At 48.0% G+C, this 26,027-nt stretch overlaps 1 protein-coding gene across 2 annotated transcripts; it reads right to left on the reverse strand.

The window, feature by feature from the left end:
• Nucleotides 1-669: 669 nt before the first annotated feature.
• Nucleotides 670-26,027, reverse strand: RASIP1 (Ras interacting protein 1). 2 transcript variants are annotated; one of them, XM_053263106.1, is made up of 13 exons: nucleotides 25,671-26,027; nucleotides 25,191-25,346; nucleotides 20,871-21,025; nucleotides 18,892-19,472; nucleotides 16,888-17,258; nucleotides 15,041-15,688; nucleotides 13,700-13,737; nucleotides 12,260-12,411; nucleotides 10,618-10,733; nucleotides 10,265-10,505; nucleotides 8,044-8,216; nucleotides 1,923-2,070; nucleotides 670-1,240 (listed from the first exon to the last, which is right to left on the reverse strand). In XM_053263106.1, the coding sequence occupies exons 3-13, from the start codon at nucleotides 21,002-21,004 to the stop codon at nucleotides 1,041-1,043; spliced, it is 2,802 nt and encodes a 933-aa protein (XP_053119081.1). In that variant the 5' UTR covers nucleotides 21,005-21,025; nucleotides 25,191-25,346; nucleotides 25,671-26,027; the 3' UTR covers nucleotides 670-1,040. The 2 variants fall into 2 exon arrangements, with proteins under 2 accessions (XP_053119081.1, XP_053119080.1); XM_053263105.1 differs by lacking the exon at nucleotides 25,191-25,346 and having other exon boundaries at nucleotides 25,671-26,026.

The raw sequence follows: 26,027 nt of genomic DNA on the forward strand, positions 1-26,027 counted from the left end.
AACATACCCGACTCCCCAGGGACTAGGGGATGTGTGCAGCAGTACCCATTACTGTGTTTGGCCGGGTGGGGTGGGGTGGGCGAGGCGTAAGCCTGTGATTCAGGGCAAAAGCTCTCCACTTATCTATCCTGCATGGCTCCTGTTTCCCTTGCCCTTGTCTCCCCCTCTGCAGTCTCTCAGGTGAATAGTTCTGGATTCTCACGCCTTGGCTGCAATATGCTTGGGCCGCTCCAAAACCAGCCTCTGGGTACGATCCTTTGCTGGCAGCTCCATATGGCGTGAGTGTGTGTGGAGGGGGGTGGACGGTCCAAATGAGCTCATAGGTCTTTCCCAGGCTTGGATTTCAGAGATGAATTCCAGGAGTAGCCACAGGCCTGACGCTGTGTGACAAAGATAGCATTTGTGGTCTGGGACAATGGAAAAAGGCACGTCCCAGAAACAGCAGGCCCTGAGCTGAAGACACCAAAGAACACCAGTCCTGACTCCCAGTCCTCACACTTCTCAGTGTTTCACACATTTACACTGACACGCTCAAAAACAGATCAATATGTTCCACAGAGAATGGTGTACCAGAGCTTTCTGTCACCCCCAACAGCCTCCTGCAGGACTCTTTTCTAAGAATGGTGTACAACATATGGAAGCTTTCTTCACATCAAATCTATGCGTCAATTATAATTTTTTGGTCATAAGTAATAATTTTATTGTGTTGAAGAAAGGAATACATTATTTGCCACAAACAGTGTGTTTGGGGGCGAAAAAGAACAGCAGAGATTGGACTGAGGAAAAGTTGTGATTTCTCAAACCGTTTCCGGAAGGGTCCTTGGGCATCTGCCAACATCAGGCTTTTTTGTGACGTTGGATGTCACCGTGACTTCTGACCTTCAGGACAATCCAAAATTCAGGTAAGCAAGAACTGTTTCAGGTTCTTCTGCCTCTTCCAAAATCCGTTTTGCGTTCTCCACCCCTCCACTTGGGAATGTTGTAGCGAGAGCTTTCTGAGGACCAAGAACTATCTTGAATGTTGGTGTGTGTCCCACTCCTCATTGACTAGGATCTAACCCGTACACTGCCCTTTGGTTGGCTGGGAGGGATTCACGCTCCAGCTCCCAGAGAAAATGGCGCAGCCGTACAAGTTGGCGGTGGAGGGTGTCGTCCGACACAGGCTCTGAGAGACGTAAGCGGAAACCATCACATGGAAGGATGAGGGGCGGGTGGTCCGTGAAACTCTCAAAAATGTCACCTACGTGGATACAGAAGTTTCTACAATGAGAGGTGCTGATGCTTATCAGGCAGGAGTGACCTTTTCATGAGACAAGGTGGTTGCTTCAGGCAGCAGATTATTGGGGCAATACTGAGGTGGTGAGATGCCTTTCTGCCCCCTGCTTTTAAAGGTGGGGGGAGAAGGAGAGGATGGTGTACACAAGCAGGGGTTCATGCTTACTTAGAGGACATGCCCATTTCTAAGCTCTGTGTAGATTTAAACATCTGTGGCCCACCCCCTCAAATTTTTAAGACAAAAAACTACAATTCAGCCTTTGCTGTACCTCCTCTTTGCCTCCCCTGCACTTGTGTCCTGGGACAGCTGGCCAATTGCCCCACCCTAGCTATGGCCCTGCCCTCACTCTCTGGGGAAGCTGCTATAGCAAGAGGTTGGGACTGTCTGTAGCACAAGTTACGAAATGTATTCACATCCCATTTGTTATGTTTTGGGGGCAGAAGTTTGACAAAGTTAGGAAGAGAGAGAGAGAGGCCCCAAGGACAGAAGACTCCCAGCACGGAGCTGCAAGGCCTCACCTGGTGAATTTCTACCTGCCTTGTGATCATTAAAGGCACAGAAGCCTTGCCAAAAATGAAGAAGGTGGCAACTATAAGTGGTGGCAGAAGGATTCTGTGAGTCAGGAAGAAATGGTTCCTTTACTTACTGTGTACAATTTCATCTTTCTCTTTTTCAGGTGGGCTCCAGCACTCAGGAGACATCCGCCCTGGTCCCATCTGGTAGTTCCTGAGCACATGTTGGAGCTGGGCTGGCGTCAGTGCTGGATGGTCATTTCTCAGGCGAGACCAGGATGCCTATGTGCAGCCAGAACAAAGTGGAAGAGTGGTTAGCAATAACCACTCTGGAAGAGAAAAAATCCATAAAAACCCATTCCTTCATACTGTGATGATGGCTGGCTATAAATACAGTAAATTTCCTTCATAGAGGTAGAAAGTAGAGATGTTCCTGAATTTAAAAAGAAGATGGCTTAAAGCAATGAGATAAGGCAGGGCTGCAGAACAGATTCTGCTCACTTTCTTCCCCCACTTTCCAGATAAATAATAGACACTTCCCCTCCCACTTTATATGTTCACAAAGCAAGACAGCAGCTAGGTGGATAAGAGCTATGTGGCTGCACTATTATGCCTAGTTTGGCCATTGGGACGCTGGATTCCGAACCCAACAGCAACATCTGCACTTGTGGGATGTGGAGGCCTGAACCATACATTACGATGTGTGATTGGCGTATATCCCAGATTGCGCCACCCCACCACCCACAGCGGCTGTTTCCCCCTAGGGGTAAAAAGCTTCCATTGGTGACAAGTCTGAATCATAAGAACATAAGAGGAGCCTTAGTGGATCAGGTCCAAGGCCTATCTAGTCCTGGGAACTGCACAGACAGAAGATGAAGCCATGCCCCTTCTCCTGTTGTTGCTCCTCTGCAAGTGGTATTCAGAGACATTCTCCCTCCTTCCTGGAGGTGTCCTGTATAGCCATCAAGACAAGCAGCTATTGATTGATTTGTCCTCCATGAAGCTCTATAGCAGTGATCTTCACTATTTTTCAGGCAGGGGGAATTTTGGCCCCAAACTCCACAACTTTAATGTGAGCACCCTTTCCCCTTGCACAGACCTCCACACAGTGCTGTGTTTTTTCCAGCAGGGGATGGGGGCTTTAAAAGAAACAAAGCACTTTTGAGCCCTAGCAACAACTGGGAAGATGTGCTGCGCACTGAGCACTGGGAAGCGTCATCCTTCCCAGCACTTTGCCCATAGAGCTCAATGGGGAAAACATTGGCAAGTGCAAACCTTCTAAAACGGGGCACAAGAGGGCTTTGTTTAGGAATGCCCAAATAAGGGACATGTCGGGGGGTGTCTTGTGGGGGTCACGGGGGGGGGGTGTTCCTAGAGAAGCTTCCTGCTTCCATCTGCTTCTTCACACAGACCACCCCACTTAGACATGGAGCAAGTGTCAGGAGAAAAATTAAGAGAATCCCCCTGGTTTCCACATACACACTAGAGGGTAGGAAGATGTCTGAGTAATTTACTTTTTCTCTGCCTGAAGAAAGTAGCTGAGGAGCACGGGGGTTGGAGAAGTGAGAGTGGGTTGAGGTAATGAAGGGATTTGGGGGCATACTGCAAAATAAGATTGGGGAGGGCCTCCTTTCAGGCACCACTGAAAATTTCCCCTGCCCCAGGGACAACAGGCAGTCCCCACAGCCACACTCACCCTGATGACAACGATGCCCCATAGCCATGCCCACCCCAACAGCCGCACCCCCATGGCCACACCCCCCCTTAAATATGAATACGACAAATATACCGCTTTTCAACAAAAGTTCCCAAAGTGGTTTACATAGATATAAATAAATAAAATGGCTCCCTGTCCCCAAAGGGCTCACAAGCTAAAAAGAGACATAAGGCAAACACCAGCAACAGCTTCCAGAGGGATGCTGTGCTGGGGTTGGATAGGGCCAGTTGCTCTCACCCTGCTAAATAAAGAGAATCACCATTTAAAAAAATGCCTCTTTGCTTAGTCAGCAGGGGTTAAATAGATGCAATAACTTCAGGGGTTCTATTACAAGAAGTCAAGGATGGTTTCCTAATTCTATAAAGCTTGAACCTCGTCTGGTTATTTACCATGTACTGACCTTAGGAACACCAGATGTTGCCTTATACCTTTGGTCCATCTAGCTCACTGGCAGCAACTCTCCAGGGTTTTCCAAACAGAAGTTGTCCCCTACCCTCCCTGGAGATGCTGCAAGAGAGTGAACCTGAAGCAATTCCACAGAGTTATTATGGCCTCATCCCCTAAGGGGAATATCTTACAGCACTCATGTGTAGTCACCCATCCAAATGCAAGCCTAGCCAACTTCATGCTGGCTATATAGAGCCACCACATTCAGAGGTCCTATACCTTTGAACAACAGTTATAATTTCAATAAGTTATTCCAACTCTGTCTTAGACAAGTGGGCAAATACATATTCCTCATAATATGAATTACCTTGCCAAAGGTCCAAGCAGGAAAGGAAAGGAAAGGAAAGGAAAGGAAAGCCATCAAAGCGATATATACAGATTTTGCAAAATATAAATATATGCCTTACCTGATTGGTTGTTTTAAAAAAATTGGGTATCGTTCACTTGTCTAAGTAATAGGTTGCTTTAATGCTCTTTAATCTGTTATGGTATTGGCAAGAGAAAGTTATGGGTGGTGAGGAGAGGCTTATCCTTGCTGAGAGCCAGCCAGGTATTCAGAAGAATCAATGGTCTTTTGTTTTTCTATTTATATTTGACAAGTAAACAATTAGCAAGATGTAAATCAGCACGGCCAATTGCTCCTGCAAGTTTGTAGAGCAATTGGGACTTCTTTTGTAGACTATGCTATTTCTTTCACATTATTAATATGGACTTCACCTGGACATCAAAGGGCTCGATGCAAAGGCATTCTTATTAAACCAGGCCTCGGGGGATGAGAGATTGCCCCGACTCTGCCAATAATACAGGAAAAGCAGTGTCTGGTAAGGGACAAGCAATTCTTATTTATTAATTCATTATTAATTTGTTTGTGTGTTTGTTCGTTCAATTTATGTACTGCCCTTCCTAAAGTGGCTCAGGACTGTTTACATTAAAATAAAAACACATACAAGACAACAGTTAAAATCTAAAAATGTTTAAACCAGATTAAAATTTAAAATTAAAACCAGATATCATTGAAAGCCAGGCTAGGCTCTCCTGAAGGCTTCCTCCACAAGGCAACAACTGAGAAGGCTTAATCCAAAGTAGCCACATGATGAACCTGTGCCGCCCGAAGATGGACCCCTCCTGATGATCTTAATGAGCAGTGGGGATCTTGTAGAGAAAGGGGCTCTCTCAGCTAACCCAGATCTAGGCCATTCAAGGCTTTAAAAGTAATAACCAGCACTTTGTACTTTGCCCGGAAACATATCGGCAGCCAGTGCAACGGCTTAAGAACATGCATAATGTGGTGTCTCCGGGATACATCAGAGACCAATCTGGCTGCTGCATTTTGAACTAACTGAAGTTTCCAAACTATGCACAAAAGCAGCCCTACATAGAGTGCATTGCAATAGTCCAACCTGGAAATTACTAGATGGTGCACCACTGTTTTCAGGTCACTCTTCACAAGGAACAGGCGGAGTTGACGAATCAATCGCAGCTGGTAAAGTGCATTCCTGGCCACAGCCTCAGCCTGAGGCACCAGAGTGAGACCCGGGTCACAGAGCACTTCCAAGCTATGAACCTGTTCTTTCTGGGGAGTGTAATCTCATCCAGAACAGGAAGTTCTACTCCATCTTGCAGATTATGACCCCCAGCAATGAGCATCTCCGTCTTGCTTGGATTCTTTTCAGTTTATTATCCCTCATCCAGCCCATTACTGCCTATAGGCAGGCATTTAAGGGGCTAATGAATGCCATATTTCCTGATATTGATGACAAAGAGAAATAGATTTGGGTGTCATCAGCATATTGATAACATCCAGCACCAGAGCCCCTGATGACCTCACCCAGCGGTTTCATGTAGATGTTAAAAAGCATTGGTGACAGAATGCAGCCCTGAGTAGCTCCCATTTTGAAGAGCAACTGTCACCAAGTGCCACCATCTGAAATCTACCTGTCACATAGGAGCAGAACCACTTGAAAATAATGCCTCCTGTCCCCAAATCCCCCAGATGATCAAGGAGGATACCACGGTTGAGAAAACTGAAAGCCGCTGAGAGATCTAAAAGAACCAGCAGTGTCACACCCCCTCTGTCAATTCCCTGGCAAAGGTAATCTATCATGCCAACTAAGGCCATCTCAACCCCATAGCCCATGCCCAAGCCAGTTTGAAAGGGGTCTAGATAATCAGTTTCTTCCAAGACCACTTGGAGCTAGTCAGCTACCACTCTCTCAATCATCTTACCGAGCCATGGGAGGTTGGACTGGCCTATAATTATCCATCACAAGGAGCTTTTACACACATGGCTTTTAGCTTGCATCCCCTCCGGAATGGAGGCTGCAAGTCCATGTATCAGCTCGATTAACCCCAAAGTCCCTGCGAGCTATCAGGGACCAGTAAACACCTGACTTTGCTTTCCCCCGATTTACTTTTGCACATTCTAGCTTGGCCCCAGTTATGTTGGGGGTAAAAAAAACCCTCTATTTGCAGCACCTTTGGGGGGCGGCGGACCAAGCTTTCTGGTATGTCCTGGCCCTTCTCCAGCGATGTGTAGAGTGGTCATTGCCAGTAATTCAGCTTTTTTCAAAACTCAGCGAAGGGAAGTTTGACAGTTGTGTTTGGTATGGTCTGCTCTGAGTGATTTGAAATTGTAAGCACAGATGGAGGGAGGGGTTGTGGCAGATTGGTGAAATTCTGTGGAAGGAGTCCAGAAGGGGAGGGGGAGGGAGAAATTCCCATCCTGTGTTAAACACAAGCATGAACTGCAAAACGTGGGTCTTCCTATGCTTATTCTTACTGAAGCCTGGTCATCATAGGAACATAGATTTTTACATATGCAGAATGGAGACTACAGGTTCAATGTAACCTGAGCCCTTTGTGTCTGAGCTGATACCCTGAGGCTGCATTTTTCTTCATCACAGAGAAAAATCAATGATTTCTACTTTAAACTTACATGGCCTCTTAAATGGTCTGGGGTGGGGTGGGGTGGGGACAAGAGGTGATGAAGGCAGCCACAAAGGCAAGTTCATTACAAAAATCAGCAAAGATTTGGGTCAGGTTAGGCAGGTTCGGGTTAAGCGTTCTGTTGTTTGATCCGGCTGCTTGGCAAGCTGATCTTCCATAACTAACTATCAAACTAACACCACCACCAAAAAAGGTCTCTCACCTCCTCCTCTGGGGATGTGATTGGTTAGAGAAAAAGTCCTGAGCAAGCTGTGGGAGTGCACGCAGGAAAAAGATCTCCAGCTGGGATTGCGGAGAGGAGCCGACCCTTTGTGAATGGTCCATTTAATCCCCTGAATTAAACATCTGTGAATCTGCTGAGAAGCAGATTCACTCTTCAGATTACCCCGAGGCAAGAAGCCATGTCTGAATAACTCCCAGAGTGGGCTTCTTAAGAAGTGGGGTCTAACCACTGCCTCCTTCAAAAAAAGGTGGCATCCTGCTTTCCCTCAGTGAGGTGCGGGAGGGTTTCAGATATGGGACTTCCCATATAAGACGGGACTATAGGCATCCCTAGCTCTGTTCCTCTTAAAGGAGCCACACTGGCATTAATGACACGGCATGGTAGAAATGGTTGCCTCCATACAGGGCCAGAATGGCCGTGCAGAGTATTTGGCTTCAGCTGAAGCTTGGCACATGCCTAATAAACCATTAGGAAGCCGCACTTAGCGTGGATGGAAACCACCGCTGGCTCCTCGGCCTTGCAATGAAGAACACTGCTCTGAAGTGTTGGGGTCAAAACCGCCTTAGTGAAAAGTCTCCAGCACACTCTCCTCTCAGGGAAATGGACCCTACAAAGACCACTGCGGGCTGTGTGCTTCAAAAGGAAAGGGGGAGCAAAGGATCAATGTTCCCTCTAACAGGGATTCCCAGATGTTGTTGACTACAACTCCCAGCATCCCCAGCTACAATAGCCTATAACTGGGATTATAGGAGATGTAGTCAACAACATCTGGGAATCCCTGTTACAGGGAACACTGCAAAAGATGCTTCCCTTCTCTGTCCCTTTGGCCAGCTGCTCCCAGATCCAGGGGGAGGGGGGACGACAACAGTTTTGAACCTCGAGAGCTGAGCTTATCTCTTCCCCAGGACATAGGCATAGTCACCTGAAGCAAGCTGCTTTTGGGCACGCACAGAAGGTTGGCTGCGGTGCTGAGTTTGCGGAAGAATTCGGTGGCGATATCCCCGAGGCCCACCCCCTGCAGCCAGTCCAGCACCAGGTCCAGGTTGGTTCGGATCTGCACCGCCTTGGCCCACTGGAACAGGGTCTGGGAACTGCCTGGAAAGGAAAAAGGGCTTGAGAATGTAGACTGGACAATGCCCCTCCGTCCCAACTTTCCCCGCGAATCGCTCAGTCTTGGGCTCCCCCCCGCCCCCCCACTCCAGCCCCCACCAGCTCTGCTCACAGCTGCCAGAGGAGCTGCCAGAGCTGGCCTGCTTGTTTCCTGTCCTGCTGGGGCAGCCCTCGGCTTTGGGACAGGCAGGAAACAGCCTGCTTCCGCTGGAGACCGGGACAGAAAATAGGAGGAAACAGGAGGGGGAAGGGCTGAGAGGGATTTGTTCTTTTGCTGGACAGAAGAGCAGAGAGCAGAACCAGAGAGTTCTCTAGTTCTCTTGACTCCCCCTAGGCATTTCACCACATCACGCTTAAAAAGTAGGTCTCGCTTCAATTGGTTTACAATGCAAATATAAAACCAGAATGCTCACTCAAATTATAAATTCATCTCTCCTGCTTTTTCTTCCGCAGTAATAAGCAAAATGTATCCCAAAGGCTCTCTAAGAAAACATGTCAGTTCTAGTACATATTAGACCGAGCTCTCCTCTCAAAGAACCCAGGGGTCCATATTCTCAGAATCTCCTGCATTATCTCACTAGACTACCCTCCTTTTTCAGAAGACTCATAAGAACATAAAAGACCCCCCGAGCATCTGGAGGGGAGGGAGCAAAGGGGCAGTTACATCCCCCACCACACACACACACCTTGGACTGAGCCAGTCCTATTGTATTCAACAGGGCTTACTTCCAGGTACGTGGGTATAGGATTGCAGCTTTTGCCCCCACCCCCTGGAAAAGGTCCTGCAGACACCCATGAAAAGAGCTCTGCCGAATCAGACAAAATCCCTCTGGGAAGCCCACGAACAGAAGATGAAGGCAATAGCTCTCTTTTCCACCATGGCTCCCCTGCAACGGGGATACTGCCTTTGCACACAGAAGCTCCATTTACCTGTCATGACTAACAGGTAATGACAGACCACTCCTCCTCTATTAATTTGTCTCATCCCCATTTAAAGCCATCAGAACTAGTGGCCACCACCACATCCTGTGACCATAAACACCACCAATTAATTAGGTGTCATGTGAAGAAAATGTTTCTTGAATCTTTCTTGAAGCTAGTCCTGAATCTATTGCCAAACACTTTCCTTGAGAGACCCCCAGGTTCTAATGTTCTGAGCGGGAAACAAATTTCTCCAAGCCATGCATCTTTTTACACATCGCTACCATGTCTCCACTAAGTCACTTTTTTTTTGCTGACTAAAAAGGCCCAGATGCTCTAGCCCAAATCCCATGGCACCTAGAAATGTAATCGTGGCGCCTAGACGAGGATATTAAGGGGTAGAGTTATTTCATAAAATCTTTATTTGTCCTAGGCAGCCCTGTTTTCTGCTCCAAGTGCGTCACTTGTAAAGAGCATTAAAAAGAAGCTCATTTTCCTTCCCCCTCCGCAATGGTTCATCACAAAGTCCAGTAATTTTTGTCAAGTGTCTGTCTTCCAAATCTTTGGACGAGCTCCTAGAGCCAAATAAAAATTGTCAAGGCCTGCTGTAGCCTTTCCTTGAAGGGAAGGTGCTGCCTGAAACCTTGGAGAAGCTGCTGCCAGTCAGTATAGACCAGGCCTGCTCAACTTTGGCCTTCTTCCTGCAGATATTGGCCTACAACTCCCAAAATACCTGGCTATTGGCTACTGTGGCTGGGGATTATGGGAGTTGTAGTCCAAAAAGAGCTGTGGAGGCCTAAGTTGAGCAGGCCTGGTATAGACAGTACTGAGCTAGATGGACCAAAGGTCTGAATCAGTAAAAGGCAGCTTCCTATATGCCTATGTTCCATTACTGCTGGCGTCTTCCTCCACACAACCCAGAAGGCTAGCTACCCAAACTCCCTGCTCTCTCCCATTCCAATCCCATTCCAGCAAAGTTCTAGTTCCCATAATTCCATGCTCTGCCATCAGATACTAGTCTCCTTCCATAAACAGCTGGAATATCTCACTTCCAGCCCCCACCTCTTTCTCTCGCACCCCACTCCAAAAAGACAGGGCTGTTTTAGACCCACCTCTCTCCATGAGGGTATTAAAGAGTGAGGCATTGGAGAAAAAGAAGAGGTATCCGAAGGTCTGCGAGACGAGGTCAGGATGCAAGCCACAGTCCCGAGTCAGCTCAAGTGTGGCCTGGTAGATTGCAAGAGTCCCACGGATTCCTTCGGGCATGCTGCTGAGCTCTGGTACATGGGACAGACCAGCCGTGGCCATGAAGGGATTACTGTCCAGGAGGCTAGGAAGGGCTGAGTAGAGAGTCTGCCGGTGGAGAAAGGAGGATTAGAAATACACACTCCTACAAAGGGGAGGGCAGGGCCGTGGATTGCGGGGTGGGCAAGATGAGCTACATCTTCAGGGGGTGTTCACTCACCTTGGTGAGGTAGTACACGGACTGCTGGAATGTGGACATGATGACTTCATCCAAGACAGCCATCGCCTCATCACATGTCTCCAGATCACTGGAGAGCAAAGCACTGTGAGAAACACCTGCAGAGATGAATATGAGACTCTGAGGGTATGTCCATGCCACAAGCAGGCAAAGTGGCTAACAATCTTGGCCTGGGTCACTTAATTATTCAAATCTAGGTTTAATGTGAGTTACCAACATTAGCGTGATTGTGTGAACCCACGCCAAGGTGAGAATCACGCTAATGCTGGTAACCCACATTAAACCTAGATTTGAACAACTGTGTCCGCCAGGCCACTCTCTCTCTCTCCAAAGGACCCATGAGAACTGTAGTTCTCTAGGGCAGGGTTTCTTAACCTTGGGCCCCCACATGTTGTTGGACTATAACTCCCATCATCCTCAGCCACAAAGGTCATGTCTGGGGATGATGGGAGTTGTAGTCCAACAACATCTGGGGGCCCAAGGTTAAGAAACCCTGCTCTAGAGGATCTTGAGCAGAGAATTCTCAGTGCCATCATCAAAGTTCAATTCCAAGGAAGCCATGACAGTTAAAACTCACTTCTTACATGGTTTATCATATATACGTCAGGTGATGGCACAGCTGGTGTGGCCCACTTAAGTTCAAGTGGTAACCCAGTTGTGGGTCCCAGGCCACTTGAAGCTCCAGCGCCTTACAGCAGTCTTACTTCAGGACAATAGTCTGAAGGCACATGATGCAGCAACCTTGCTCTAGCTAAGCAGGGTTGGGCCTGGGCAGGGCCTGGACGAGAACCCAGACCCATGTATGGTGCATTGCCTTGAGTTTGCCTAAACTCTCTGGTGGAAAAGTGGGATCTACAGGAAATAAATACTAAGAATTATACCCAGCCTCCCCATTCCATGAAATTTTCATACCGAGAAGCCCATAAGTGCTCTTGCTAATCGAACCCTTGAACTTCTTAGAGAAGCCAGGAGTTCTAGCTCTGTACTTTCCATGCCCCACACTCCTCTTTAGCCCCCGTGGTCCATCTCAGAAAATCATGGAGTTCTGTTTTCTAGGCTGTCTATTCTAATGAGCGAGTTTGGGTGTGCCTCTCAGAGAACCCTTGTATCCTGGCCAGGGTCAGCCCATCCACTAGGCAAAGTAGGCAGTTGCCTAGGGTGCCAAGCAGGGAAGGGTGCCAACGATGTGAGTCACATGCCACCCACACGGGGACACACACACACACACCTCCGTGGACAGGTGTGCACACCTCCCATTGCTGGAGTGAGTGAGTGAGTGGGCGCTCCCCATCCCTGCCTGGACGGCTGCTGGCTCTCCTTGCCACCTCCACCTGCTGCTCCTGCCACTGCCAGCTGCTTCTGGGCAGCCAGCCCGCTGCAGCATGCTATAATCACGTTGCTGCATCACGTGTCAATGCCACTATAAGGCGCTGTGGCAAGCTGGCTGCCCAGAAGCAGCCAGCAGTGGGTGGAGGATTGGCTGGAAGGGACGAGGTGAGCAAGTGGGCAGTCAGGTGGGCGATGATGGGGACTGCCTGCCCGCCAGACCGGAGGCGCCTGCTTGTGCAGGTGAAGGGGGGGGCGCCAAAGCCAGGCTTTGCCTGGGGTGTGGTTCTTAGCTCACCCTCCAAGTCCAGGTCCTTCTCAATGTCCAGGACTCTCTTTTGCACCAGGTTGAGCAGCTCCATCGAATTGGCCATCCAGAGCATGAGAGGGCGCAAGTCAGCAGCCACTTCCTCAACGCTGAGATTTCCTGACTCTCCTTTGTCCTGCTGGCTGCAAGGATCAGACAGAGTGAAGATTAACACTGAGTCACAGAGGGGTCCTCTCACCTGCCGCTGAGGCGCAGCTGCCTCTTGGCTGGGGCGTTAAAATGACAGCTGAGCTGGATATTTGGGATTCAATCCATTCCACACATTTTCAGAGTTCACATTGAGTTCAGAGTTTCTTGATGTTTGTGAACTTTGTTTCCAAAGGACATAGGAGCATTGCTTCCTACCATTAACTCCTGAATTTGCATTTTGCCTTGCACATTATTAGCAATATCACTACTGGGTATTATTGCTGAATGCATTATTTGAGAAATCGTGACTTTGCCACTGGATGGTTCTACAGGTCTTTCAGGACAATTGACCTTTAGCAGGATCTGTGTGCGGTTGTTGCCCATTTGTTGTGTGCATTCCAGAGCATTTCCCCACAAAACTGCACTTCTGCAGTGGAAAGATCACATTTCCACAGCCCAATTGTGCTATAGCAGGGAAAATACAATTCCCCCTCAAAGCACTGTGTGCTGCTCTCCTCCAACTCTGGATTACACATGTAACCTGATTTATTTTTTTTAAAGGATAAAAACGATGCTGTTCTTCTCACACAGAAAGCTTGTCTTCTCCGGCCATCCATTCTGTGTCCCTGGACACAAAGCTATTGACTTTGAACTGGTCTTGGCAAGTCTGTTGTCCAAAAGCTAAGACACAATGAAGTTTTACATGGTCCTGACTCAGGGAATGGATGGGAGGAGCTAACCCCATACTGACCTGAACCACAGACACAAAGATGTTCTCCTCCCTTGAAATAATTTGTCATTCGTCAAACAGTCTTTGTGCATTTGCTGTTCATCAACTGATATCTGCCAATCGCTGTTAATACTGTATCCACTACACCAAAGTAAACCAGGTAAAGTTTAGAAAATCTGCAGCTTCCATAAAGACAGGAGGAGCAGAATCTTATATCTTGGATCTCCACTAATAGGTTGAAAGCTGCCATTGTCCATTGCATTCTGTGCATGCAGCTAGTGCAGTCTCTGCACTCTATATGGTGAATGCTCACCCTATATTGCCTGGGATTTGCAATTAGGTGACAATCAATTTAATTAATATTGGAAGCTCCTATAAGGACTATACTGAGAGTAGACCCCCAGGAAACTTCAAAGATTCCTCTCAGGGAACAATTTGATAACAGTTCAGCAGAAACAATGATAAAAAGTTCAAAAGATGGCACCTCCCAATGATCCTGTACTGTACTATACAGAAGGCCAAGTAAAGTACAACTTTCAGCTCCTACTTACTTTTCCGGCTGCCGATCTCCAATCTCTTTTATCTTCTCCTGGGAAGAAATATATGACGAAAATAAAATCATTTATGGAGGACTGGTAACCAGCATAAGAGTTTGTGAGCTGTCCGTTTCACACGTGAAAGCCACAGGATAAGAAGCACATGGGTATTAGAGAAAATAATGGGAACATCAGTTTACTTTTGTTATTTTAAAAAATAGGTTCCTCCAAGGAACTCAGAGCAGCCTATATATGGAGTGTGCTACCTGTTCTCTCAGGTGCTGGACAGTCTTTATCTGCTTAGCTATAGAGATGGACTTGCTTCAGTTGCCTTCAGATGAGGTATAAGGACTAGAAACCTATTTTTGGGTTGTTGTTTTTTAATTAACAAGTAGGGATTCAGATGTTATCCTCCCTACTTCAAATTCTATGGTCTGGTTCTCACGGTCAAAATGAGGGTAGGAGGAGCGTTCAGTCAAGCTCCAAGCCCCATGCATGCTCCCAAGAAATGATCGTGTATCAGCAGACATCAAGGGAGAAGGATCAACATCAAGTGATGGTCTGCTAGCCCTGATCAGGGCAGGGCGGTGGTGGCCAACCACCGCAGCGAGGCTGGAGAAGCACATCCATGCCGTCCTTCCTAGATTGGGGTTAGCAGACGATCATCTCCCACTCCTCCTATCTCGATGTTTGCTAACACAGACACGGCCATTTCTAGGGAGCGCACACAGGGCTTGAAGCTTGGCTGGACGCTCCTCCCACCCTGATTTTTATCATGACAGCCAGCCCTACATCTCAGGAGCCCAAATTATCTAATCAGGATACAAATTACATATATCCTCCTATTCTTGCAAAATTAAAGCAAACATTAGAATAAGAGCAGATCAAACACTAAAACAGAAGCAGAATAAAGTAGATGGCATGGGGGAACAGAAAGTGGGGGAGAGCATGGAGAAAATGCCAAGCTTTTATCCATGACAATTAGGCCTAGAATCTTGCTGCTTCTTGTGTTTTTTTAAGTGAAAGCAAAAAGTGCTTGGGAAGGATGCTGGGATTCCAGGCCATGACTGAATGTCAAGCCAATATAAGCATACACGCACCCAAGAATAATAGGACTCAGCAAGGGAGAGTACAGGGAGAAGTCCCAGGAGATGGATTTCCAAATTTGGGGAGGAGCCAGCCTTGGGTCTCCAGATGTTATTGGACTATCTTGGAAACTCCCATCATTCCCAGCCACAATGGCCTTTGGGTGGTGATGAAGGGAGTTGTGGTCCAATAACTCCAAGGTTAGGAGCCCCTATCCTAGGATAAAGGGCTCCCAGCTGAGATAAAAGATCATAAATGTGTGCCATTTACCCAAACAGCCTCCTTGACCAGCTGAACAATCCTGGCTATCAATCTGGGGAGGTGTCCTGGCTCCAGTTCCCGGGCAGCATGCTCCAGACAGAGCCCAAAAAGGAAGGCAGGGCCCAGCTTGCAGCCTGGTGCCTCCTGTAGCCTCACAATTTCAGCCAAGAGCGCCTCCTGCTCTTGGGGCCGGTAGCGCAGCTGAGGCTCTCGGCTCTTGAGGTAAGCCCGGAAGGCCTCCTGCCGCTCCTGCAGGGATCGGCCACAGGCCTGGCAAGCCAGTGCCCCCACCAATCCTGGGGACACCCATGCCTTGGGCAGCCAGGCTGGTGGGGCAGCTGTGGCCCGTGGGTCCTTGTACATGAAGAGGAAAGACTGCCCCATCCCCAGCAAATCTCCAGGGGCCAGCTCCACTTGGCGATGGAGCGGGGCGCCATTGTGGGTTATCGATGCCCCCCGGAAGGGCCGCACCATAGCTGAGCCCCGGGGCTGGCTGGGATCTGCGGGGGGCACAGAAGACACTACGCAGCAATGGCGGGGCAGGATGTCTGGGGCGCTCAGGAACGTGTCCACATAGCTGGACTGGTCTGGAGCTGGGCGGCGCTCAGGGCGTCCGAAAATATGCCGCCGGCGGGTCATTACATGGATCACAAACTCCTGAATGGAACAATACCAGAAAAGAGAGAAAAGGATAAACATTTCATTATTAGTTATTAATTATTACTCATTAACTATTAATTGTTTATCAATTATCAATCAGTAGTTGTAGTATACCCCACCTCTCCAGTGCACTACTGCTCAGGACAGCTCACAAAATTAGTGAAATAGATAAAAACAATATAAAATTAATAGAAACCAAATTTTAAAGGGGCAAGTTAAAAAGTTAAAAATTCAGGATCCCTAGGAGCAATTAGCTGCTCTGAGTACAAATGCAAACAAGTAAGGGTCTAAACAGCCACTTGACCGATCTAGTCGGGATAGGTGGCAAACTGACATCTCCTGAGTTAAGGGGAAGGGTGAAGAATGCAGATCAAAACGAAGAACTAGAGGGGAGGCCAAGGGCAGGTGAGGAACGAAAGGGAAGCCGTTTGAAATGGCAAGGCATCCTAGATGTTCCGATTTCTTCAGCCGATACTGATGCAACGACAAAGCTCCACAGCACCATGACAGAGACGTTTGCCCTCAGCTGTGGCCCACTGGGTGAGGAAGGTTTGTTCTTCCTGCTTAAAGTTGTGAGGTGTGGGCCCTTCCTCTAAGGTGGTTGTATGGGCTAAACTGAGGAAACCCAATGAATGATCTTTACTTCGCAAATTAGGTCTGGTTTGCACATGCAGTGGTAGAATGAGGTGATGAAATTCTGGATTGTACCACTTTAGGCTGCAGGTGGGGGGATATCGTTTCAGAACGTTTTCCGATATTAAAAAAAAGCCCCACCCTCCAAGTAAAAAATTAGTACACCATAGACTATGCAAAACATTCTCCTTGGAGATGGTATAAAGGGATATTTCTACTTAAGAAAGCATTGAAAAAAGTGACACCGCACATACACACACTCAGTCTGATCCACCACTTCAGAACATTACACCTAATTTTTCTACCATTGGCCAGTGAATGATGGCCCTCCCTTGTAGAATGGGACCTGATCCCCTTACTTGTGTCTTGTTCTGTCTTTGTGGAAGGCATTGTGTGGATGCCTTACACAAAGGGAGAGAGCAAGAATGCAGCGGGAATCCCTCCCTTAGCAGGAGTGTCTAAATCTTTCCAACAGTATGTTTTTGTGAAAGCTGATTGACTAAGAGCCCCCTATGAGCCGCCTAGGCCTCCCCCTCTATTTCCTGACAGAAAGGTGACCCTACCTGCTTTTCATTGTAGCCCAACAACTGGAGAAAATAGGGGTGCTCTGTCGGCGGCTGTATGAGGCACTGGGAGAGCTGCTCTAAGCTGGCCACATCCACAGCCTCCTCCTCAGAGGCGGAGGGAGCCAACGTGCCCTCGGCGCCAGCTGCAGCCTTAAGCCGTGACTCCTCAGCTGGACCCCCTTCCACTGGTTCACCGGCTGCCATGCTGAGCACACCTTTGCGCTCTCGGCGGCGTTTTGTGCTGAGATTCATCTCACTGATGCTGCGGCGGAGTGAAAGGTTGTCTGCCCTCTCCTTGGGGGCCACATGGCCTCCGGAGGCAGCCCGGAAGCGGCGAGGGTGCTTTTGATGGGACTGGGAGTTGATACCTGTGAGAGATGGAGAAATAGGAAAAGCTGAAAGATGAGGTAAGGGGTCAATTGGTGCTATTTGGAGTCTGAAAACATAACGGGGTGGGGAGGAGATCTGTTGAAAAGGTGGAGCACCATGAGGAGATGGCGTGTGTGTGTGTGTGTGTACATCCAAGCTATTTCTATCTCTAGGCAAAAATTAATGTTGCTATACCACCCCTCTCATAGCTTAGATAAAGTGTGCCGTTGAGTCGATTTCAACTCCTGAAGACCACAGAGCCCTGTGGTTGTCTTTGGTAGAATACAGGAGGGGTTTACCATTGCCGTCTTCCACGCAGTATGAGATTATGCCTTTCAGCATCTTCCTATATCTCTGCTGGTATTTCCCATAGTCTGGGAAGCAGACCAGCGTGGATTCGAACTGGCAACCTCTGGCTTGCTAATCAAGTCATTTCCCTGCTGTACCATTAGGTGGCTTCTCCCACTTCATACAACAAGTGACTGGAGTAAAGGAAAGGACTGTTGCTTCACTCACTGGTACAGAATGCATTATCTTGGAGTCCCTTGAATTCTGCTGCCCTAGACAGCTGCCTATGTAGCCTACTGGGTCAGGACAGTGTTGGATGTGTCTACAACCAGGGACAATAAGTGTACCCGCATTTTAAACAAAGGAACATTGTGGTGCTATGGTGTTCAACGAAATGAGGATGCTATGATCACTTAATGCTTTCTGTAGTTGTGGTGAATTAAAGTTGTGCCTTCGAGTCGGTGTTGACTCCTGGCGCCCACAGAGCCCTGTGGTTGTCTTTGGTAGAACAGAGGAGGGGTTTACCATTGTCATTTCCCGTGCAGTCTGAGATGATGTCTTTCAGCATCTTCCTATATTGCTCCTGCCCGATACAGGTGTTTCCCATAAACATACCAGCGGGGATTCGAACCAGCAACTTCTTGCTCCCTAGGCAAGTTACTTCACCACTGCACCATTAAGTGGCTACGTGGTTGTGGTATTATAGAATAATTTCTTATTTTTTAACATGTATAGAATATATGCATAAGAATCTAAGAAGGCAATCAGCCCTAGCACTTAACGGTGTGTGTTCCCTGTGCCAAGGATTCCAAGATGTTGTTGACGACAACTCCCATAATCACCAGACAAAGGCTATTGAATCTGGAGATTATGGGAGTTGTAGTCAACAGCATCTGGGAATCCCTGTTACAGGGAACACTGCATGAGAGGTTCGGAATAATCTGAAAAGCCCATGAAATTCTATAGCAGAAAGTCAGACCTGGTACTTCAAGGCACCAAGAAGATAATGCTCTGGCCTACAGAGGCCTTCCATGAGGTAAGGTGAGGCAGTCACCTTAGGCAGCAGATTACTGGTGAGCAAGAGAGGTGGTAAGACATTCTTCTTCACCCCGCTTTTAGAAAAGGGAACATAGGAAGCTGCCTTATACTGAGTCAGACCATTGGTCCTTCTAGCTCAGTACTGTCAGCTTCTCCAAGGTTCTCCAAGGGAAAGGGTGGAGGAGGGCACACACAATGGGGAGCGGCATTTGGCACTCTGCCTCAGGTGTGCAGAGATCTTGAGCTGCCACTGCTGTAGGCAATAATTTGGAAGCTCCACCCCATTACCGCAAACCCTGCACTCACCAGCCCCATCGTCATCATCGGCTTCTGCCATCTTCTCCACATCACAACGTCGCCGGATCTCAAAACGGCGGGTGCAGCCGGTCTTGGGCTTCCACACATCTTGCAGCACAAGCGGCCGTTCAGAATTGCCCACTGCCCGAAGATACTGTGCCTGCCAGGAGCCATCGGTGGCATGGACACTGCCCACCACATCGCACAACACGTAGGCATCCTCTGCATTGGGTTGTGCCACTCCATAGCGCTCTAGTGCCTCATGCACCAGCTGCCGGGCAGTGGAACGCACAGTCGCCAGTACACTCTTGTAATTGGCGCCTGTGGAGATGTCCCCACCATAGATTTTCAGAACCCCCGGTACTTCCCCCTGTGAGGGGGGCTGTACTCGATCTTCAGGCAGGGGATCAATGAGATCAGCCAGTTTCTTCTCACTGGTGCAGCGGCCTCCGACACCACTGGTTGGCCCTCCAAACCCGCCTCGCTGGAAGAGTGTTGAGAGTCTCTTGTGTCGACTGGCCTTATTCTTGGTGGCCGGGCGCATTTCTACAGGTTCACTGCCACGGCTGGCTGTATCTGAGGATGTAGACCTGTGAATAGGATAGGCAGGTTGAAAGGGAAGCAGGTCTGATGCCAGAACCAGTGTGGTGTAGCAGACAGGTTCTGCCGGGGGAAACTTATGATCGAATTTCTGCTCTGCCACAAACAGGGGCGGCCCTTTCATGAGGCAAGGTGAGGCAGTTGCCTCAGGCAGCAGATTATTGGGGTGCCAAGAGGGCAGCAAGATGCCTCCCACTGTTTCACATCGGAGCAGCTCTCTGGGATTGATCTGACCCTGTAAGTTTTACAGGGAATGCCTCTCCTCACACTCTTTGCAGAGCTTACAAGAAGCATGAGGAAAGAAAAGCAGGCTGCAAGCAACCCTCCCTTCTCCCTAACCCCATGAACTTTCAAGCTTGCTGGGTTCTGTTTTGAAAGGGGGCTAGCTGCCACCGGGGGCAAGGCAGAATTTTGCACACTGCTGTGGGCTGCCCCTGGCCACAAAGGTTATAGGGTGATGGGCAAATCGCTCACTAAACCCACCTCAGCGCATTGCTGTGAGGAGAAAATGAGGTAAGGTGGATCACATCTTACCCTGAGTATTATAAATTATTACCCTGGGTAATAATTATTATAAATAGTGCTGAGGCAAAACCCCACCCCCTTCACTTTGACAGCCTGTTTGTAGGCTGTGAAGTTGAGAGAGACAATTTTAATGATTCGGGGGGCAGGGCACAAACAGAAGCCCGAGTGGGGCTAACATACCACCAGCAGCAGCCACACTCCCAGGTACTGATGGATGCCATTTTATATTACCAGAGGAGATGCCAAGGATCCACCAGCTTGGGCACCAGTCAAAAGCCCACACCCATCACAAGGCCCACAGGGCCTGACCAACCCCTGAAACTTCCAGTACCAGTAGCTGTGGTGGTGTGAGACAGCCAAGGGTCTCGCACCACCACCCCAATCTAGTCATGGGAGTGTCCCCTGGGTCATCACCGCCATTAGCTGGTGGGGAGGGCAGGAGAAGGAGGAGAAGCCATGAGAGTCTCTTAGCCCCAATGTCCTGTTATCCCTATCCTCTAAGGGTGGGAGTGTTATCACCACTGCCAGAAGATCCCCTTCCCCACTTACTGTCGAGCAAGGTGGGAGAACTGCCAACCCTTGCCTTTGGTTGTGACAGTTAGCTGGGCAGTGGGTGTCGGACAATAGTGCCAGCACTGTTTATTAACTACTGCGCTCCAGAGCGAGGGCAGGAGGCATTTCCCTCACTCTTTCCTTCATGATTTCACCAATGACATGACATTATCAGTAAGCCAAATCAGAGTGAAGTTAATGGCTGGGCCCAGTAAGATTAATCAAAAGAGAGTGCCTGATACCCATTCAGGCAAACTGTGCCAGCCCGGGCAGCAAGAGACCTATATCAACCTAGCCAGACAATCACTTACTTGACAGACCCCACGCTGGGCCACCTGCGACTGAGCTTGGCAAAGTGTTTCTTTGGGGAGTTAATCCAAAGGCCAACGGGGAAATGAAGTTTCCCAAAGCGAGGGCTCCCGTCCTTCCGTTCATCTGAGAACATGATCACAGAGACCTAGAGCTTCTGAAAGGTGTGGGGAAGGGAAGAGAGAGAGGGGCGGTACAGCATGAAATACTAATTTTTTCAGTCGGTATGGCCACCCCCAATCCCATGGGTAGGGTTGTCAACCCACCAGGATTGACCTGGAGCTTCCAGGAATTGGCTTAAATCTGCAGGGGACTACTGAAAACAATTCTAGAGATGTTAATGCCCTGATATTGTGAAAAATGTTAGGAATGATATGTGTCTGAAGCACACACACAGTTGCAGACTTGCCTGGGCTGACTTCCATCTCATTCAGACGCTTCTCTCCTTATTCTAAAGGCTTGGCTTTCCAAGTACAAAACCATGTAGAGCAGGGCTGTGCGTCTTCTCATATATGAGAGATTTTCCCTGTGAAATTCAGCATTTTGAGTCTCTCGGCATTTGATTCTTCATTCCGAGTGCGCTTCTGACTTTCCTCTACATTGAATCGGGCCCACAGTGTCTCCTGGATCTGGGGGATATTGGGTGGGGAAATGTAGCCGGTGCACTACTACTGAGCATATATTGAATGTCAACAGGCCTGAGCGGGTCATGTGAGGAGCCCGGGGGCCTATACAATTTTCCAGGTATTATTTATTTATTCGATTTATTTATCTGATAGCAAGATAAGCCTTGCTAAGAGGATGACTATAGCAGAGTTGCCGTGGCTTACATTTTGATCTATTACTACTACTACTACTACTACTACTACTACTACTGTTACTATTGATGTAGATGGGGCTTGTTCCTGGGTCCGCTTAACCAATCAGTCAGACACAAGGATTGGGAATTATTAATTGAGGTTTATTGCTCTGCAGTCAGCAATAGGTAATCAATAGGTTCACGCTCTCAAACCGATTACAGTTTGGTTACAGGTGCATCTTACATGTATACAGACAATCTAAATGGTGCTGACACCCTAGACACAGTATACATGGCCCAAGTATCTAGTACACATGCGAATGATTCATTGTTCATCGGGTGATTACTTCTTATTTGGTTAGATCCTGTTTTCTTGACTGTCAGCGAAAAACAGTGAGAACCTTGACTATGTTAACAAGGTTCATAGATACTGCTACAGAGAGATAATGACGTTAATCATGAGAGGCAGTGATGTCCCTGAGTTGGGCTGGGGTTAGAAATGGGGTTTCTAAGTAAAATTAAGTTGCATACCTCTATTCAACCAAAGTTCTCGAAGTTGTTTATATACAAAAATAAATAATACATAAATCAGATGGTCCCCTGTCCCCAAAGGGCTCACAGTCTAAAAAATGCACGTAAGGCAGATACCAGCAACAGCCACTGGAGGGATGCTGTGCTGGGGTTAGATAGGGCCAGTTGTTCTCCCCCTGATACATATAAGACATCCACAAGATTCACTTTAAAAGGTGTTTCTTTGCTCAGTTAGCAGGATCTCAGCTAGCCACATCCAGCATTGCTTTGACTTACCTCTAGACTTCACTCAAAGGGTTTCCAGCCCTCTGTGACTGGTCTGGAGTTTCAACATCAATCCCTAGGTGACAACTGAAAACAGTTTTGGAGATTATGGAATGATATTGTAAAAACTATTGGGAAATAAGATCTCCAGGAATAGCCTCTCTCAGAGTTGCCAACCTTTCCCCCAAGTGCCAGGGTCCGACATCATGGTGAGGCAGAAAATATCTGAAATATCTACTCCCTCCATATCTCACAACCCTTGCCCCATCAAATTCCTAATTATTGGAAAGCAAGAATCACAAAAACATAATACATGATGCACGGCTATGTAAATCTGTGATGTTAGCAGAGGTTTGGCTTACTGGAGGAGGGTGGGGGTAGGGGGGCTTTTCTACATTGCACACCAGCACACTACAACCCCAGCACAGCATCCCTCCAGTGGCTGTTGCTGGTATCTGTCTTACGTTTGTTTGTTTTTTAGATTGTGAGCTTTTTGGGGACAGGCGACCATCTTATTTATGTATTATTATTATTATTAATTCAATTTCTATACCGCCCTTCCAAAAATGGCTCAGGGCGGTTTACAAAGAGAAATAAACAAATAAGATGGCTCCCTGTCCCCAAAGGGCTCACATTCTAAAAAGAAACATAAGATAGACACCAGCAACAGTCACTGGAGGTACTGTGCTGGGGGTGGATAGGGCCAGTTACTCTCCCCCTGCTAAATAAAGAGAATCACCACGGTAAAAGGTGCCTCTTTGCCCAGTTAGCAGGGGTAATATTTATTTTTACGTTAGCAGGGGTAATATTAGCAGGGGTAATATATATAACCAGTTAGCAGGGGTAATATTTATTTTTCTATGTAAACCACTTTGAGAACTTTGGTTGAAGAGCGGTATATAAATTCTTCTTCTTCTTCCTTCTTCTTCTTCCTCTCCCTCAGTGGTGACTAGACTATGGAAGGCCTTTCTTGGGGAGATCCACAAGATTCCTTCTCTGCTTGTATTTAAATCAATGGTTGGGACTTTTTTGTTCCAGCAGGCTTTAAGTTCCGGTAATTGCCGCTTATATTCTGAGAACAGAATAAATTGTCTCTGCTGCTTGTGTTTTGTGAGCACATTGTTTTCTTGTTATTGTATTGAGTTTTATGTTTAAGAACCTAAGAAGAGCCCTGCAGGATCAGACCAAAGGTCCGTCTAATTCGGCATCCTGCTTCTCACAGTAGCCAACCAGAAACCTCTAGGAAGCCCACAAGCAGGGCTTGAAGGCCATAACCCTCTTCCAGTGTTGTTCCTTGGCAGCTGGTATTCAGCCTCAGTGGGCACAGAGGTTCCACATAGCTATCATAGCGAATAACCATTGGTTGACCTGTCCTCCATTAATATGTCCAGTCCCTTTTTAAAGCCATCTTATTAGCCAACGGCCATTGCTACATAGGAAGCTGCCATATACTGAGTCAGACCATTGGTCTATCTAGCTCAGTCTTCACAGACTGGCAGCAGCTTCTCCAAGGTTGCAGGCAGGAATCTCTCTCAGCCCTATCTTGGAGAAGCCAGGGAGGGAACTTGAAACCTTCTACTCTTCCTAGAGTGGCTTCATCCCCTGAGGGGAATATCTTGCAGTGCTCACACTTCTAGTCTCCCATTCATATGCAACCAGGGTGGACCCTGCTTAGCTAAGGGACAAGATGACAAGTCATGCTTGCTACCACAAGACCAGCTCTCCTCTATATAATTATAATTAATTACTAATGAATTAATAATGTATTGCATGATGGTGACTTTCTTTTGTCTGTCCTGACTCTTCAGCCCCTTGATTTCACTGGATGACCCTGAGTTTCAGTGTTATGGGAGAAATTCTCCCAACCCACTTTCTTCACAACATGCAGAATTTTCTGTTATCCACCCCACACACACCTTAGTTGTCTTTTTTTGGAATCTAAAAAGCCCCCAGCGCTTCAGCCTTGTCCTGCGGAGCAGGTGCAGTTTTAATTACGTGTAAGCCACATTGACTATAACAAAGGAATTAGATACAAATGTAGATAAATATATGCATTAATTAATCATAAAATATAGATGCATCTCTATCTATTTGCACAGACCACTCTCAGCTCTGCTATATTGCTGAAAAGCCTTTGCCGCTATCCCAGTTCCTCTCCCGGAGAATCCGCCCATTCCTGTTTATGGTTCTTCATGGGCTCGAAGGAGCATAGCTGCCTGTGCCTGGTAGAATTCAGATCCGGACCAGAGAGGCAAGACACCAAGGCGGTACTTCTGCTCTGGCCATGAAGGGTGAGTCAGAGGCCTTGAGTCAAATGGTTACGTCAACAGGAAAAGAAGAGATAACTCACTCTGAGGTCAGGAGTGCTGGAGCCGCACCCCACTAGGGAACCCCTAAACTGCTTGGTTTTTAGGAGATGGGACACAGAAGGGGGATGTGACTAGAGGAAAGCAGTAGAAGACCCTGCTTTACTAGACCCCTCTCTAACATCCAGAGTCCCCTTACCTTAGCCTACTAGATTAGTGTTGCCTTTGCATAAAACACAATACCTCCTTCTGCCAAAACCAAAACCAAAACCAAAACCGCAGCACTCAGGAGTTCTGGCTCTCAGCACCCCTATTATAGCCAGGGATACGAAGACAGAACATCCAAATTGTGCTTCCTCCTCCTCCATCATGGTGGTAAAAATACAACAAATAGTTGGCAACATAATGCTTTTTATTCATACCGCCAAATCTATCACTTGAGGCAGGGTGCCTCACCCAGCCTAATGGGAGACTTCTCCAAGAGAACTGAAGTGCCTTCAGTTTCTATTCCTTCCACATCATTGGCTTCCAGTTCCTTTCCAGAGAAAGATGCAGGGACAGCAAGAAGTCCTGGTGAGCTGGTGAAGGAGGAGAAGCGGGGGAAGTGAGAGCATTGCTTCTAAGGAATGGATGGATTAGGGCAAGGAAGGGGAAGCAAGCAGTCAGGATGGTTGGGTTTTCTGAAAGGAAGGTTTAGTGAGAGCTGTATGAGACCAGAGCCAGGCCTCTCAGTGGAATGTGGTGGGGCGGACAGGCCAATATGTAAGGGTCCAATGCCTGCCTGCCCGCCCCTCAGTTTCCCCATCTGTTCACCTGTTCCCTCCCTAATTTTGCATGCTGCCAGCCAAGCCTATGGGATTTTTTTTGCTGAATACACAGGGCACGGGGGTTGGCTCGAGTACCTGCTCCAGAAGGGGTCCCAGGTGCTGTGATCTCCACACTCAAGCCACTCTCTTACGCATTCCACAGGCCAGGCTCCATCTTCCGCTTCAGGGCCCCGTGGTGGCTGCTCTCTGCTCCTGTGTGTGCTGTGGCTGAGTCCAGCGATGACTGCGCATGGATTTCTCTCGTGCCTTTGGTCATTCACACACAGGAGGTGGGGCAGGAAAAGGAGATGGAGGGGGCAGGAAACTGGCTGGGAAGCAGGGCCGCTCCCAAGAACTGGGGAGGGCAGAGGAGCAGGGAGTGGGACAGAAAGGCTAAGACATCTGAACTAGCAGGACCAGGAAGACCTTGGGTAGGGCCAGGAAGACCCTGGC

This window comes from Hemicordylus capensis, chromosome 6 (assembly GCF_027244095.1).
Source record: "Hemicordylus capensis ecotype Gifberg chromosome 6, rHemCap1.1.pri, whole genome shotgun sequence".
NCBI classification, from domain to species: Eukaryota; Metazoa; Chordata; class Lepidosauria; order Squamata; family Cordylidae; genus Hemicordylus; species Hemicordylus capensis.

Coding starts and splice junctions, on each gene's coding strand:
- RASIP1 (XM_053263106.1), bottom strand. CDS start 21,004: ATGTTCTCAGATGAACGGAAGGACGGGAGCCCTCGCTTTGGGAAACTT. Junction 15,689..16,887: donor TGGGCTACAATGAAAAGCAG/GTAGGGTCACCT, acceptor TGTTCCATTCAG/GAGTTTGTGATCCATGTAAT. Junction 1,241..1,922: donor GAAAGATGAAATTGTACACA/GTAAGTAAAGGA, acceptor GTATCCACGTAG/GTGACATTTTTGAGAGTTTC.